Source organism: Carassius auratus, chromosome 34, assembly GCF_003368295.1.
Source record: "Carassius auratus strain Wakin chromosome 34, ASM336829v1, whole genome shotgun sequence".
NCBI lineage: Eukaryota > Metazoa > Chordata > Actinopteri > Cypriniformes > Cyprinidae > Carassius > Carassius auratus.
This window is the reverse complement of record NC_039276.1, coordinates 17,922,868-17,938,904: the sequence shown is the minus strand read 5'-3', so window position 1 is coordinate 17,938,904 and position 16,037 is coordinate 17,922,868. Positions and strand designations below refer to the sequence as shown.

General features: G+C 37.9%; 1 protein-coding gene across 1 annotated transcript in view; it reads left to right on the top strand.

Annotated features, from left to right (window-relative positions):
* Positions 1-16,037, top strand: part of LOC113053422 (immunoglobulin superfamily member 3-like) — a 170,798-nt gene that overhangs the window by 106,018 nt on the left and 48,743 nt on the right. The window contains exon 3 of the mRNA XM_026218435.1: positions 14,335-14,754. Within this exon, the coding sequence (XP_026074220.1) occupies positions 14,335-14,754 (420 nt within the window). The remainder of the gene's footprint in view (positions 1-14,334; positions 14,755-16,037) is intronic.

Below are 16,037 nucleotides of genomic sequence, written 5' to 3'. Positions count from 1 at the left end.
GACGTGGAGAGGCACTGTCTGTTCCTGGAGGAGAAACTAGCAGTGTTCATTCTCATACCCCTATATTCAATATTTCCGAATGCAATTAGAGGAGCTAATTATCTTAGCAGCCTTTACAATGGCTGCAGCTCTGATGGTCTCTAATTAGATTTGGAGTAGAGAGAAACCCCCATAGAGTTCCAACATACACTCCAAAACAGCGGAGAAAGTCTTAATTCAGACATGGGTGAAATATGTTCGCTGAGGCATTCCGTAACATTGTTCATTCCATGGTGTTTGTTCTTTTCATGTCAGTCCCCTATTGTTATGTCAGTCCATGTGTCACTTGCTCTCTCATCCTTGTCATCAGTACACACAAGCGCAGTGTGCTGGTGGTTACTGTTGTCATGTCTCAGTGCAAGAAGTCAGGATCAAAGACACCACAAACACACTGGCTGTAAACAGACCGAACATAAAAGCCCTGCACATCTATCATCTGTCTATCTGTGTTTATCTCTCTGTCTGTTTTATATATATATATATATATATATATATATATATATATATATATATATTTTTTTTTTTTTTTTATGATATATTATTTGTTTTAATCTAAATAATTATTTCAATTATTTATTTTCAACATTTTAAGAACATTACATTTTTTGGTGAAATAATAATAATGCTATTTTTGGTCTAAAATAAATATTTAATTTACTTCAATTTTGTGTGCCTCCTCTGTTTTTATTAAGTTTTTAATACATTTACAGTATGTGAGTATTATTTTGGCTTTCAGCCAGCCTCTCTAGAGATGGTTATGTATCAATAAAAAACCCTTTCAGTTGGCCATTAAAGCAAACCAACTCCCACATATACCTCTTCTTGCTGGACTCCTGCAGGTTGAATCATATTGTTCCTGTGCTTGTATTGATAATTCATCTTTAGAGGCAGTGGGGATTAATTTAGGCAGTGCAAACAGTAAAACTGAAGAGGGCAACTCACCCTGCAGTTGCTCACAATCAACCTACAGCTTTATTTCTTTAGCAAGCCAATGGAAATTGCATTTACCTTTTTACAGTCTAAACAGAATGGAGTACATTTATGTCTCTCTGAAAGATACAGTGATTCAAGCTTGATAAGAGTCTATGGAACGTGAGTTAATCTGCCTTTTTCACAGCTCTGGAGATTCATTACATATTCTTGAAATTGTCAAGATTGAGTGTTTATACTCCTGAATAAGCAGTAAGTTTTGCCTTTTTTTTGTGACTTTTTTGCGTTTCTGCCATGGTACTTGAGCTGGAACGTATTCGTCTTTTTGTCTGCGTTTCCACAGAGGGTCGTCTGTCACACTGCTCTACATGGAGCCTCAACAGAATGCTTCCTTAATGTCCGAGTTGAAGACAGGAATCGCTGCATTCCTCTCTAGGGAATGCAGCTGAATGTTTAGCTCTTTAAGACGGTGTTTTCAACCTTTAAAAAGGAAAGGGAGATGAAAACGATGGCTGGTTTTGAGAGCAGATCTCATTTGAGTCTGGCATACTGATGCCTTCCCCTGAGTAGGGTGGGTTTAATGACAGCATGGAAGCACTTCCAAATGCTCCCAGCACTCTACACTCGGAGCAGGCTTCCAGAAAGCCTTGAGTGATTGCGCACAGATCACTGGATAGTGACTAATGACTCCAGTGGTTTGGAGGTTTTTTCTCTTTCTCTCAATGCCTGTTATGAATTGAGAGCTCTTGAACCTGATTCATGTGGGTCTCTGTTCCCTCTCAAGACCAATTCTCCACGGCATTAATTTGAAGATTGCATGGTGCTATGCAGTCTCGATCATAGTCTTTCTTGTGTGTGTGTGTGTGTGTGTGTGAGTGTGTGTGTGTTCTCTATTGATTGTGTGCTGGTTTGATTATTATCTGTTCCATCTTGAAGCTATTCTCTGTTGTGGAGACCAAGAGGTCAAGGTTTTGCTGTTTAGCATCAAGTTAGCCTCTGCTGGTAGATGCCATGACTGGATCATTATAGTGGCATAAAGCATTATTTTCCATTTCCCCCCATTCAAAATAGACTTGTTTCTAATTAAATATATTTTTTATGTAATTTTATCCAAAAAAAAAATAATTATTTATATAAATAACCAGAAAAAATATTTACATAAAAATTTAAGCTAATTATTTTACAATTATATTATATAATAACATCAAATTATTAATAATGTAATGATATTATGAAATGTTTTACTGTTGACTGATTATTGCTTGTGTTTGAACTGTCTGCAACAACTAGGGTTGTCATTACATTACATTTTTGCAGCAAGTGATTAGTCACATGACCCATGCGGCTCAGATGATTGTATCTAAAACAACCTGTATTTAAAACCAAGCACCCATGAAAAAAAGATAGCCTTGATGGAAACCACTTCTTTATCATGTCCTTTAATGAGTGCTTGATATGGCTTAAACTAGAATAATGAACCACATGATCAGAGCAGGAGAAAGAAAAGAAGCTTGCATTAAACTTTATCTTTTCCATTCTCCAATAAAATCGTCTTTTAGCTGTGTGTATGTGGTTGTTGTATAATAGGAGGCGCGTATCAATATTTACCAAAACATGACACTTTTTTTTTGCTGCTGTGATGTTCCTCTGCTCCGCTTCACATCTCATTATTCGATGGCATCCAAAAACATTTGAATTGAAATGTGCACTAAACACAAAGAGGTGAGTGTGGGTTCGAATAGCATGAGATAGAGAGAGCAGGGTAGTGGGGCAGAGAAGAAGGGATGAGAAGACAAGGTTGAATTGAAAGAGACTATTTAAATAAAAGTCTGGTGGTGCACTGGGCTGACATACAGTCTGATTTGGTGTCTTTGCATCTGTCACTGGGAACGAGAGACTGAGAGTGAATAGATGAACCATTTTCTTCCTCTCTCTCTTTCCACTGTGCTTTTGATGTGACAGTGAATTGCAGCTCTCCCACTGAGTGTGGGGTGTAAGTTGTTGTTGTTGACGACCTCTTTAAATCTCTTCTGTCCCTGTCTATCTACTCACCTCTCTCTGTGTCTCTCCTTTAGTTACACATTGCCAATTATTTTGCTCTCAGCAGCTGTGTGATTGCACTTAAAATGCTGACCAGAGGGAGGACTGCTCACCCTTTAGAAGAGGACAGAATGAAGGAAAAGAAATAGAAGTATAATTTTATAGATAATAGGATTTAATGAGTTAGGGCAGGTGAAAAACTGGAGGGTGGAGAGCCGTTTTGTTGACACAAGCTGCAAAAACTAGTGTGCTGCCTACATAGAATGGTGTCTGAGACATCGTAACCTGCTGAAAACAACAACAACACAAAAAAACGTATAAACCAAAGATGGATTTCTGTTCTTTAAAAAAATAGACTCCCATAATGACCAATTGTTTTGCATTGGCTTTTGAAATATGACATGGCATACGTGTTCAGTGATAACTATGAAAAAAGATAGCCATAATGGTCTTATCAAGTAACTGTACATAGTTCCACCTGGTTTTATCAGAATGCAGATACAAATCATTTAGTGGTTTTTAAAGATTGTTACAGATATTGTTACATATGTAATTGTTGCATTAGGCTATGAATTAATAAGCATTTATTGATAAGAACTATTTTATGTCTTTTCATTTACAGTAGCATGAACCTTGAGTAGTTGAGTAACTCAAGTATTTTTTAAATAAGAAATGGACTATCAGAAATCAGTAGTCATGCAACCCCTAATTAGAAATCAAGATGAATCTCCCATTTGCTTTTGCTTCGTACATGGAGTGTCTTGTTCTGTAGTTTGTTCCAAATCAGACACTTTGGAGATTCCATTTAGGATTTTGGATGCATTTATGATTTTAGGCAGCATACAGCAATGCACCTCATTAGAGTTTGGAACAGAGCTGTAGCTTCTTTGTCATTGATTTTACAGAAAGTGTGTCACTGAATTTACACCAACATGCCAAGCAGCCAGTGAACTGCCCTCTACAGAACTTCACATACGTCTGTTATAGCTTCTTTTCTTTTAAGTGTCATTCTCTTTCATCTTGTGTTTTGAGGAATCTGCTGCATTATTGAGAGGAGATATGTATTCCCCATTTAACCTTCATCCACTCCTCTAATTGTTAAATGAATCCTTAACTTGTTTGCATTTGCATTAACTGCTAGATTATGTTAATTGTCAGGCTTCAGTTGGCAGAGCGGGTGCTTGATATTGTAATGGAGATGAGGTTAGCAGAGAGAGGTTCATTTGCTTGAGCACCAGGAGGGATCAGCACTCGCTCTTTAGCATTTGTCTTCACTCATCTGCATGGCAAATTGAGTTGCGGTTGCCAATTAGAGAATGTATCTCTGATACCTATGCAGGTTGCTTACTTGTTAAGCACTGGATGTGTTTTGTGGGTTAGCACCTCACCTAACAGCGCTGTCATCTCTGCCAGCTCATTATAGGAAAGCCAGTCGTCTTGGGAAATTATGGGTTCCCTGGGCTCTATAAACAGACACTTTTTCTAGGTAAGAAGGAACTGAAAACTAACGGCCTACTAACTGACTTTCCCCACTCGTAACAAACACATCTTTCAAAAAGTGACCAGTAAGCTCTTTTTACCTCCAGTTCACAGAGAAATGAGCCGACAAACCATGTTTTCCATGAACCAACATACAGTGGAGATCAAAATTAGAGAATAACCTAAGGTCACTGCATAGTTCTATTTAAGTTATCCTAACAGGAGTAGAAGGACAGTTTTTTTAAGCATATTTTATACATGAATTGTATACTGAAGCAGTATAAACATTTATATTTATGAAAAAGAACTCTGATCAAAATTAGAGATAATTAACAGATCTCCAAGTTTTTGGTGTTATCTGGCACCTGGTGTAACTTATTTTCCCTATAAGGCACTTTATTGTTTCTCCCCTATACCCTGTCTCCTGAAACATTTTTTACAAGGCTCATCGATCTGAAAAGCGAGGTGTGCTCTGATTGGCCAGCTATCCAGTGCATTGTGATTGGCTGAATGCCTCAAGCGCATGGCAGAAATGTTACACCCCTTAACTATACTAGGCCTACAGCACGAGACTCAGTCCAGCTGCTCTGCACATGCACATCCCATCAACAGTTCTCTTTTGGCAGTTCAGTCAATGTGCTTTTAGGAGTAACTGAATAACTCGGGATATTGGTTTATTTCATATCAGAGGGAGGTTAAGGCACGTTTATAAACCGAATAACTTAAATAATTTGTGGTATACTGTGCATTAGTGCATACTGAAGATTCAGTTCGATTTGGTGAACTGGTTCGACTGGTTCACTAAAGAAGATCCAGTTAAATAGAAAGTTTAGTTTGTGATCCGGACATTACTAGATACGACTAAACCAATAAAACCCATTACAAACGAGGCATTTGTTGCATGAACATTTGGGCGGTGTTATGCAAATCTTATACTGACGTAGAGATGTGGGGGCATTTTAGAACAAGCTTTTTTAGGAGTGCATGGACAAGTCTTAACTTTTATAAAGAATATCTTTTTGAATTTGAGACTTTGGCCTTTACAGGTCAACTTTACAGATCTACTTTATGCTCCAAGAGATTGTAACACTCCAAAGAGAAAGGAAAATTTAAATTTGCATTTTTTTGTTTTTCATGTTTTTTTCTCTCGGTTCGTTCCTCATTCTGCGGAGGTCATTATTAAGGAGAGCAACATCTCCTGAATACACTGGAGTGTCGAATAGCTGACCTGCACAAATATATCCTCACCTGTTCAATCGCTCGCGGACAGACTATAAAGATACAGTATTTCATTCATGGAAAGAAATAGTAACGAAGCTTGGTTTCGACGACCCAGAGTTATGCTAAAAGCGAAGCAGAAATCATCCGAGGCAAGTATTCCAAAGCCATGAAAAGAATGAAAGGAAAGAGTTAAGATATAAGGTACAGTAGCAAGTACCAAATACATGTTTCAAATAAATGTTACACCATACTGCTGCTGTTGTTCTTCCAATAAGCGAATTTAAAGGGTATACAGTTAATGAAATGCCAAAAAAATATACAATAATAAATAAATGATAAATGATCAATAAATGATATTTGACTCTGAACTTCTGCTAAACATTATTCTTTTGTCTATAATATTCTGACCATTGGTGCCCTTCTCACACCTAGATTGCCTACACTTCTTCGTTTCATTGTTGTTTTGTTTAGGGGATATACACGAGCATCGTGATACATTTACATTAATACCCTACCTCCAGCAGCGCGGGGGTGTTGGAAAGTTTGTAAACAGTATACTGTCGCTCAGCCTTTTCAAACTTCTTTTTGCCCCGAAAGGAAAGAACGAAAACGAGGCCTTTAGGATCTGTCTTGGCATGTTTAAGAGAAGTCAGACTGAAATCTCATCAACAAGAAGAATCCAAAGGATAAGCTCACCTTTGCCGAGGAGCATGCTGTGTGGCCAGAGGAGAACTGGTCCAAAGTTTACTTTAGTGATGAAAGCAAGTTTAATTTATTTAGGTCCTATCGGAAATATTATGTTCAGCATCAAACTGAGGAAAGATTGAAGCCCAAGTACATAAAGGTCAGTGAAATGTGGATGAGGAAGTGTCATGGTTGGGGGATGTTTTCTGCAGCGGGAGTTGGGCTGCTTATACAGCTACATGGCAGGGTGAAAGCAAAAGTATTTCAGGACCTCTTTCAGCAACATATGCAGTACCTTCTCTGCAAGCATCTCCCAATCTTCCTGCAATTTCCATGCAAGACAATGCCCCTGTCTCACTGATAAACAGGTGAAGCAGTTCCTTGAAGCCAAGAACACTGAAATAATGAAATAGCCAGCCCAGAGTGCTGACATTAAAACTGAAACTGGAAAAACTTAGGCCACAAATTTATGAACTAGGGGTGCCCCGACTAAGGATTTTCATAGTCGAATCGGAAACTTGGAATCTTGCTGATTTTCGACTTTATAGTCAAATCATATGTTTGTGGGCGGGGCAAAATACATTGAGTCAAGTCAGACATTTGACAGCCATAATTACTGATGTTAACACACAGGGAAAATGTACTAAAGCCTCACAGATACAAATGGGGTAAAAAAAAATTATGTTTTGATTAAAAGAGAGTTAACACTAAATGTCAGCGAAACCCTAACAATTCACAATTTTTCTACAATAGTGCTCTGATTATAAAATTAGCCTATAATGACAGTAGTTATTAATGTAGCACTTCTGTTTTGAGCTGCACGTCCTGAAGATGACCAGTAGAGTGACGCATTTGATAGCAAGTTTTTAATTTAACGGGATTAAACTCATAATTTTATGTAGAATACGCTTTGTTATTTATACAACATAATGTTAATATTAGGACTTATAGGCTATCTGCAAACGGAGGCGAAATGCAAATGAACATGTCTGCGCAGCTCTGAATGAACTCATTTTGTGGACGCGTTCTTCACGAAACAATGTGCAGAAACACGGCAGTCAAACTCTAAAAATTCACAGTGTTTTAGTATAATGGTCTTCTCATTATAATGATAATGGGTGTGAGAATCTAGTCATAGTTATTAATATTCTGCTTTAACTAAATTTTTTTATTTTAAATCCATGTTTGTTGCGTGGAATTTAGTGGTGTTAATTTTGATTCTTTCAAGAGATTTGTTTATTTTCAGTTCATTAACCAAAATGATTCGTTCAGATTCGTTCACCGATTTGTTCAGTGACCATTTCTTCATATTACACAAATACGCTACAGCAGGTGGTGAAAAAGTGTCTTGTGTTATGTCTTAAGTCAGCAAACGTATTTACTTGTGACAAACTGATTTGGCTTTATTAAAGTGATCGCATTAAATGAATAGTCTAAATAAGTTGTTCCGATGAACAAAGCACATGGTTTTCTTGCATAATTAAACATTTTAATTGTTTGGTTAGACAGTTCATATATTATATATTCACATTAATAAATGGGGGATTAAGCGTGGCGTTATGTTCTGTATGCGCTTTGTATCTGCCGATTGCTGATCGAGATTTACTGTACATGCTTGCCCGACTGACCCTGTATACTCTCATTCATTTCATTCACGAATGAGCTATGTATCAGTTTATTCAACTCGTTCACCTACGAGAAGATCGTATTCGTTCACTACATTCAACAAATTACATGCTCCGTTACATCTTGAGTAACTCTTTGACAGGATGAAACCGTTCACAGAGCTGTTCATGAGCTGCGCATTCAACATCAAATATTTTAGTACAACAGTGGTACACCCACAGCTAATAATCCTTCAAATTTTGACCAATGAAGATTTAAAAAATATTTCATGAAAAATCAAGTATTTATTGATTGGTCTGTAATCTTGATCTCCGTTTTCTTTCCATACCAAATGCAAAGGCCTTTATTGCGAATGCCTCAGATAGATGCCAAATGGTGCTTGTTTGCCATCTGCTCAGGTCAGGGAATTCACATAAAATTTAACAAGGTTCAGCTGCACAATTAAGTGAATTTTGCTCATCTGATAGTGAATAGATGACACAGACCAGTGGGATTAGAATGGTCTGAACAGAAATCTCAAACCATGTGCAAGATGGAAATAGAATCATCATCTTGCCCTGCAGGCTGTATCTCATTTCTGAGTTTGTGCCCCTGGCATCACACCTGCATGTCGGCCCTAAACCTGGATAGAGGTCACCGAATCCATGATGCCTGATATTAGGGCTCAGTGCTTTGACAATATGACATAACAGTATAAATATGTCAGCCTTTAGAAATTTTTATATAACACTCAATGCAATATTTCCACAGAGGGAATTCAAAAATCATGTGGTTTCTCAACATATTTCGTCTCTGATTCCCCCATAACCGAAAAAGTACCCCTTCATCTGGTGCAACACATTTTCTTTTTAAAAGAACTGAATGCATCAACTATCAAAAAAGTTAAATATTTTTCCCTTAATATTTAAAAGTTTGGAGTTAGTAAGGTATTTCCATGGCTGCATTTGGGTAAAAGTAAAACTGTAATGTAAAATATTGAAAAATTGTATTTAATCCTGTGATGTAAAGCTAAATTGTCAACATCCATCACAAGATCCTTAAGAAAGCAATTCTATTATGATGATTTGCTGCACAATAGGGTTGTAACGATATGAGATTTTCACGGTATAATAATCGTCTCAGAAAATATCACGGTTCCACTGTATTATGATATTAAATGATATTAAACGTTTAATATGATATTAAACTAAATCATTATTATTATAATCATCAGCTACAATGATCCTTAAATGAATGAAAACTTATATGGTTTGTGGTTGAACATGGTTTATTGTAACAAACCTTTTTATGAAAATAAAAAATTATGATGAAGAAATGTAAGCATGTTGAGATTTTCAGGGCTCATTTTTGACCGCTGAGGTGAGGGAATGTGTCCACTTGTACTAAACATTCTCTCTGAAGGTACACTCGTGTCAGCGACACAAAGATACATTCTGGCCACATTTGCCAGAAGAGCATGCATTTTCCACCGAGTCATTGGGTCAGTGTCCGCGATGATGGTTGCAAGAGACTTGTACATCGTCATTTCAAACAGCACCTTATCACTGACATTCTCATTTCCTGAGGTTGCCTTGAACGGCTGCTTCCCACTTCTTCCCAATTTTCTCCTCTTTCTGCTTGAGGATGTTCTCTATCCAAAGGAACTGCTGTTGCAAGATTCAAAGCTTCTTACACACATGCCTCAACTGTGTCATCCAGTTTTTACAGAAGCTTCTCTTAAATTGGGCATCCATAAAGCTGCAGATATGTAGCACTCGTTCCACCTGCTCTGTGTATCTCCCTTGCAAGTCTTCTCTCATTACTTGCTTCATCTGTCTGATGAGTAGATTGTCTTCGGCTTTGCTCAGAGAGGATTTCGCTGCCAATGTACTCCAGTACCGGTGTGCGTAAGGATAGGATATTGTGACCCGGACATCAGTAAGGTTATAGAGTGGTTGAAGGAGCTGATTGACATTCTCAAGAGTGGCAATGTCATTATCTTTTGGCATGAAATGCCATGTACTTCTGTCACTAGCCAGGACTGCACAGACAGCCTGTTGTTACTCTAGGAACCTTGAGATCATCTCATAAGTTTATCCCCACATTGTTACCATGTCATGGATGAGGTTGATGAATAGATCATTCTAAAGAACAGCATTTATTTGAAATATAAATATTTCGTATATTTAGAAATATAATAACAATGAAATAATTTTGCTGTCACTTTTGACAAATTGAATGTGTCCCTACTAAAATAATTAATTTCTTTAAAAACAACTTACCGTCTCTAAACTTTTGAACAATATTTTATTTTTCATATTTTATCTTATAGGTCTTATAGGTCTTTATATATATATAGTAGTCGTAGGTTAAAAAAGCAAAATCAAAAACAGCTTTGTTGATTTATAATGGGATTGATTTCATTTCTGTAAAGTCAGACTTGACATGGCGTAGCTTCTTTACGGTTGCCAAGAAATGGCAGTACTTTACATATTAATATCAAATTGAACTAAATTTGCATATATTGACTATTTTATTGTTTTGAATATGGCTCGCCTAGTACCAGTTATTATGTGAAAAATGTTTTGAGTCTTTTATTTTTAACTCACATTATGTAATGTAAGGGAGCACTGATGCCTGATTTATAATTTATTTATAGGGGCCAAACACCTATTGTATCCGTTAGCATGATTTTCTTCTTCTTCCGCCGCAAGTCTATGGCAGCCCATAAAACTGTTTTCAGGAAAGTTGTGAAATTTCTCCCTGGGCTGGTACTCTGTGTGTTTCCACTGCAGGAACCAGGAACTAAATAAAGTTCCGGGTAAAATTGCACCTCAGAAAGTCCTTGCTGTCGAGTTAGTACTTTTTCAAAGTTCCGGAACTTTTGGGGGCGGGACTTGGGCGCTATGCTGATTGGTTGAGTTCATGCAGCATTGTGATTTCAACCACCGTTTATTCAGTTCATTTTCAAAATATTACTGTAATTGTGTCATGAAATGTAATTTTAAAAGTATTTCAGGCAAGATTGTAGTTGTTTAAAACTCAAATCTGTGGTTTATTTATAAAGACAGTGCCTATTTAAAAATGTGTTTCGCCAATTTCGGAGACGGTCAACTCCACGTGATCAGTGGGAGCTCAGTGCTCATGTATACACCGAGAACAGTCTCGACTTGGCTAGTCCTTCTGATATGTGCTGCTGGCTTTGATGTCTCTTTAGTGGTTAAACATAAAATACAATTCATTTTGGGTAAATCTAACAGGTAATCTTTGGTCTTTATTCAGTTTATCTATATGGAAAAAAGAGGCAGTTGATATAATATATCGTTTGATTGTAATGGCTGTATATATACACATTTCCCTGAACCAAGTACATTTCTATGGCTTGGTTTTTGAGCTCAGATAAATTATAGTTGTGTTAGACAATCATCAACGATTAAATCCCTCTATTTCTCCATCAGCTCTGGTCCGCTGATGAATTGAGGGCTAATAGCATGAGATTAGCACTAGCTTTGCGCTTTAGGCCTGATTTGGTGAATTAACTTGGAGAGCCAGTAGTTTGATGCCATCAATATCTTTATTCCTTTACAAGTTGAGGATTTAATGTTGGCATGGAAACAGCTAGCTGTTTCTATGGGACCTTGCTGAGTAGTTGTTATGGTAACAAGCTTGTTTCTGTAGAATATGATATATGCTATTTAAGTATTGATCCTGCTTTCTCCGGAGACTCTGGGTTTATTGTTTTTTTAGCATGCATTTATGCTAAGATGAAGGACCCTTATTTTGTTTGCCCATTACTTACATCATAATGCATGATGGAGTCAGTGATGAGTGTGGGGGTGTACATGGTTCTACAGTAGTGAAAATTGTCCCTCAGGTCTTCGCCTACATAAGAACACACACTCACACTCCTCCACAAAGAAATCTGTGTTAACGGTTGCTCTCTTTCACACTCCTACACCCTCATCTTCTCTTTAAGACACACACAACATAAGAATGGAAGAATAATCAGATGCCCTAATGGAAAAAGCCCTTCTATTTTTATCCTTGCCAGCCTATCCTTGTGTTTCCTTACCTCTGTTGTGAACCGTGAGGTAGTTGTATATCATGGTGTGAGAGACACCATGGGCTTTCTTATTAAAAAACCCAGCAGAGGGCCTCCACCTCAGTCTCTCAGTCCTCCTTTCAGCCTCATTTCACTATTTTGCTTCTTAGTGTCTAACATCTGTGATTCTTCAAAGAAGTGCTGAAGTAACCTGCTGTTAAACAGTGCCATCTTTCCTCTGGTTCTTTCATTTCTTTCCCCTCGTTTCATTTGCATCGCTGCCGTCTGCTGTTCCTCCTTTGTCAGTCATCTCTCCCCATTTCATTAGTTTTATATAAGCTGAGTCCCCACCCCACCCTGCTCGCTGTTGTTTCATTAGCATTGCTTTCCTTTTGTGTGGCTCGTGCGCTCTAGCTCAGCAGTGATAATGTGTGAGCAAACATGAAGTTGAATAATTGAGCTCTCATTCGCAGATGCTCCTTAATGCCAACACAGGTAAACCAAGTGGAATGTATGTGTGAGTCCGTTCACTCGATTTATTAGGTTTTCATTTATTACGGGTCATTGGCACTGAAAAACAGACAGCCTGATTGATTCATAAAGGCTCATTTTTAAAGTGCGTGTGAAGGCCTCTGTTTAATATTATAAGGTCGTCAAGTGGCCTAGCTGAACCAAGTTGCACATTCTAAAGTTCAAAGCTTAGTTTTATTTAGCATTTTCTTTGTCTGTGATATAATGTGTTAAAAGGAGCTGAATGTACAGTACTATTCTCTTATTGCTACTGTAGCTGAATGTATAATCACATTAATGATCATATTAGGCTTTACATTTATGCTTTTGGCAGGCAGTTTTTGTCTAGGCATACACTACATATTAGCACTATATTGGTTATCGGTCAATATTATATCCGATATATTTATCTTTACTATTTAATTTAATGTTTATTTTGTATTTTGCATTTAAATACACATTTTTATTTTTATTATTTATCAGTGGCAGTCGCATATTTAATGCGTGCTCATTCCCTCTATTTAGATGCGTAATTAACACTTACAAATTTCATGAACACTCCGATTTTTTTTTATTGGATTTTTTAGATAGAATAACGTGCACAGACACAAACCCTGATAACAATGCCACGAGTTATAATTCCAAAATATTATTCATGACCCTAATTAACAACACTCCAACCAATTATATACAGTAATTTAAAATACCCATCAATAAAATACAATTTATAATATTAATTTTGTATAAGGAGCCCATGATTGAAATTCAGTCATCAGTGCAGGAGACATGCAATGCTGGATTCATGGAAGGGGTGACAAGGTGCAGGAGACACCAGATGCACCTCATCATGCACTGCCAGCAGGAGTAGATTTCCATGCCACTCCTAGGATCAGCCAGTGATGTTAGATCCATCCATAATCACATAGTTATGTGTTATACTGATTACCTTTTATGGCCAGACTTATTTTTGGGAAGTCATTTAAATACATTCTCTAATACATCTCTTCTACAGCAAATCCACAAATAGTCTTGCTTAAATAACTATAAAGCTCCTTTATTTTGCTAAAAGCCTGCTATATTTAGGACTTGTAATTATTCTTTTTGTTTTAAGACTCTGCGAAAAAGAAACTTGAGGCATTGGAGACACTGTCAGCTGTCAGCACCTCGTTCAGATAAATATTGTGGCTGCAGTTCTCAAGATGTCACACAGGTTTATTTCCAGGATTCTGGTTTGTCAGAAAAATCCATTTCTCGCACAGTGATGTCAGAGCAGTTTTTGGTTCCCAGGTTGAAGATCTGACTGGTGCTAATCAATGCTAGCACAACATGAAGACATCTAGTGGTAATGGGATGCAGAATGTCATGTAAAGGATGGTAGCATGGTGTTAAAGATGGAGGTTTCAATTTCGATACTGATGGATCGCTAGTTGCATAAAACACTTGAATGAGGTACTTGTGCAAAGTATATTTCAGCCCCAAGAAAGCATGTACATCTTTTGGTTTGTTCTGTAGTTATACTCTACTTTGAAAAATTCTGCCATTTTTATTGGATAAAGACCTAGATGTTGACGGAGAGAGAAGATGATTAAGGGGTTGTTGAGGACAAAAAAAGGCTTGTTTTTTCTTGAGGCTCTAAGTTAATAAAAGGGTTGAGATTGAGCCGCTCTGCAGGAGACAATCCTGTTTAAATGTTAATCGAAAAGGAGTTAATGGCTTTAAGGGTGTGTTTTGTTGTTCATGAACTCTGCTCTCAAACTAACCTCATCCCCTGGTTTCTTCCACAGTGATCCCAGACACTCTGACGTTGATGGCCTCTGCTCAGTCTCTCTCGAAAGTGGAGGGGGACACTCTGCAGCTGAGCTGTGAGGTCGCACGCCAGACGTCCCAGCACACTCACGTTTCTGTGGGCTGGTACCTGCGTCCCGCTGATGACCCCAATTCTGGTCCACGTGACCTGGTCACCCTGTCACGGGACTTTGTTCTACGGCCGGGGGGACAGTACCGCCAACGTCTGTCTTCAGGAGACCTGCGGCTGGATAAGATCAGTTTGACTACCTACCGTCTCACCATCTACAAGCTGCAGCCCACAGACCAGGGAGAGTTCTACTGCGAGGCCTCGGAATGGATCCAGGACCCGGATCGCTCCTGGTACACCATGACTCGGAAAGAGTCGGAGAAGACGTCTGTCAAAGTTCAGCCCACAGGTGAGTGAGAGTTGTGTTAGATGTTGCTGTATTTGGCTGAGCAGTAGTTTGGGTGGCTCACCAATGTACCAGATTTCTCTAATACATAAAATTAGACAGCTTGACCAAAGTTCTTGTGGGGAGAAGAATTTATTGAAAGTAGCAGTTTAGCAGTTCTTCAGCAGTGATGTTAGTTAGCATGTCATCCTTCAAACAATCTCTGTGAGACCAGACCTTTATATCTGGTAACAAATGTGCTGCAAACAATACAATAACACCCCATGGACAGCCAATGATAGTGTAACCTTATGATGACCTGATAGGATCTCTCCCATGGAGAGCCCATTCACTGACCTGATGTTGAAGAGGCTAATTATATGGGCCATTTGGTTCACAATGTTGTAAACATAAAGACAGCTGGCTACAGTTGATTGCAAATACATTTGACTCAAGTTAATTAAAAACCAATAATCTTTGAATTCCCCCTTTCATCATATTTGATGACACATAATAAAAAGAAGAAAACAAATAGTTATCATTTCAGTAATCATGTACATATGCTGTATATAGGTTTCTGCTTACAATACTTTTCAGTAGTCATGAATACAGAATGCCGCATACAGACTCCATTATTAAAGATGACAGAATAAGAGTTCATGGTGAGGTTTTTATTTTTTTATTTTAATGTTGCGAGTCAATAATGCAAGTTAACGGTCACTAAAGGGGTTTGGTTCAACAATCTTCAAAATCTTCTTTTGAAGAAAATATTTAATTTTTTACTATGTTGCACAATTAGGGTTGTAACGATAAGTCAACATTATCGACAATTTTGTTTTTTTTTACGACAAATATGTTTTCGACTAGTCATTTGATCTCATATGACCTAATGTAAGAGCCTGCAATAATGCAGTTTGACTAGTGTGGTGCTGTAGCGCAAGACTGTAATTCTGCTCTCCTGGATCCAATTCAAGAGAAGAAGACAGAGCTTCAAAGCAGGGGGCAAGGAACTCGACCGGAAGTTGAAGTCGGGTGGGGGCTGCCATCTTTTAGCAGAACTTCACTTGCGTTAGCATTCCCGTTGACTCCCATTCATTTTGGCGTCACTTTGACAGCGAATAACTTTACATCTGAGGCATTTAAAAACTCCGTTTGTCCATTATTTATTTCTAAAGATACACGACAATGTATAAAGGGCTCCATTACCTTCTATGTTACATTATGGCCCCGTATAAACAGTTTTTGTAAAAAATAGGCTAACGATTGCGTCCTAACCACTCGTCTCTCTGTCGCATTACCGTACAGAC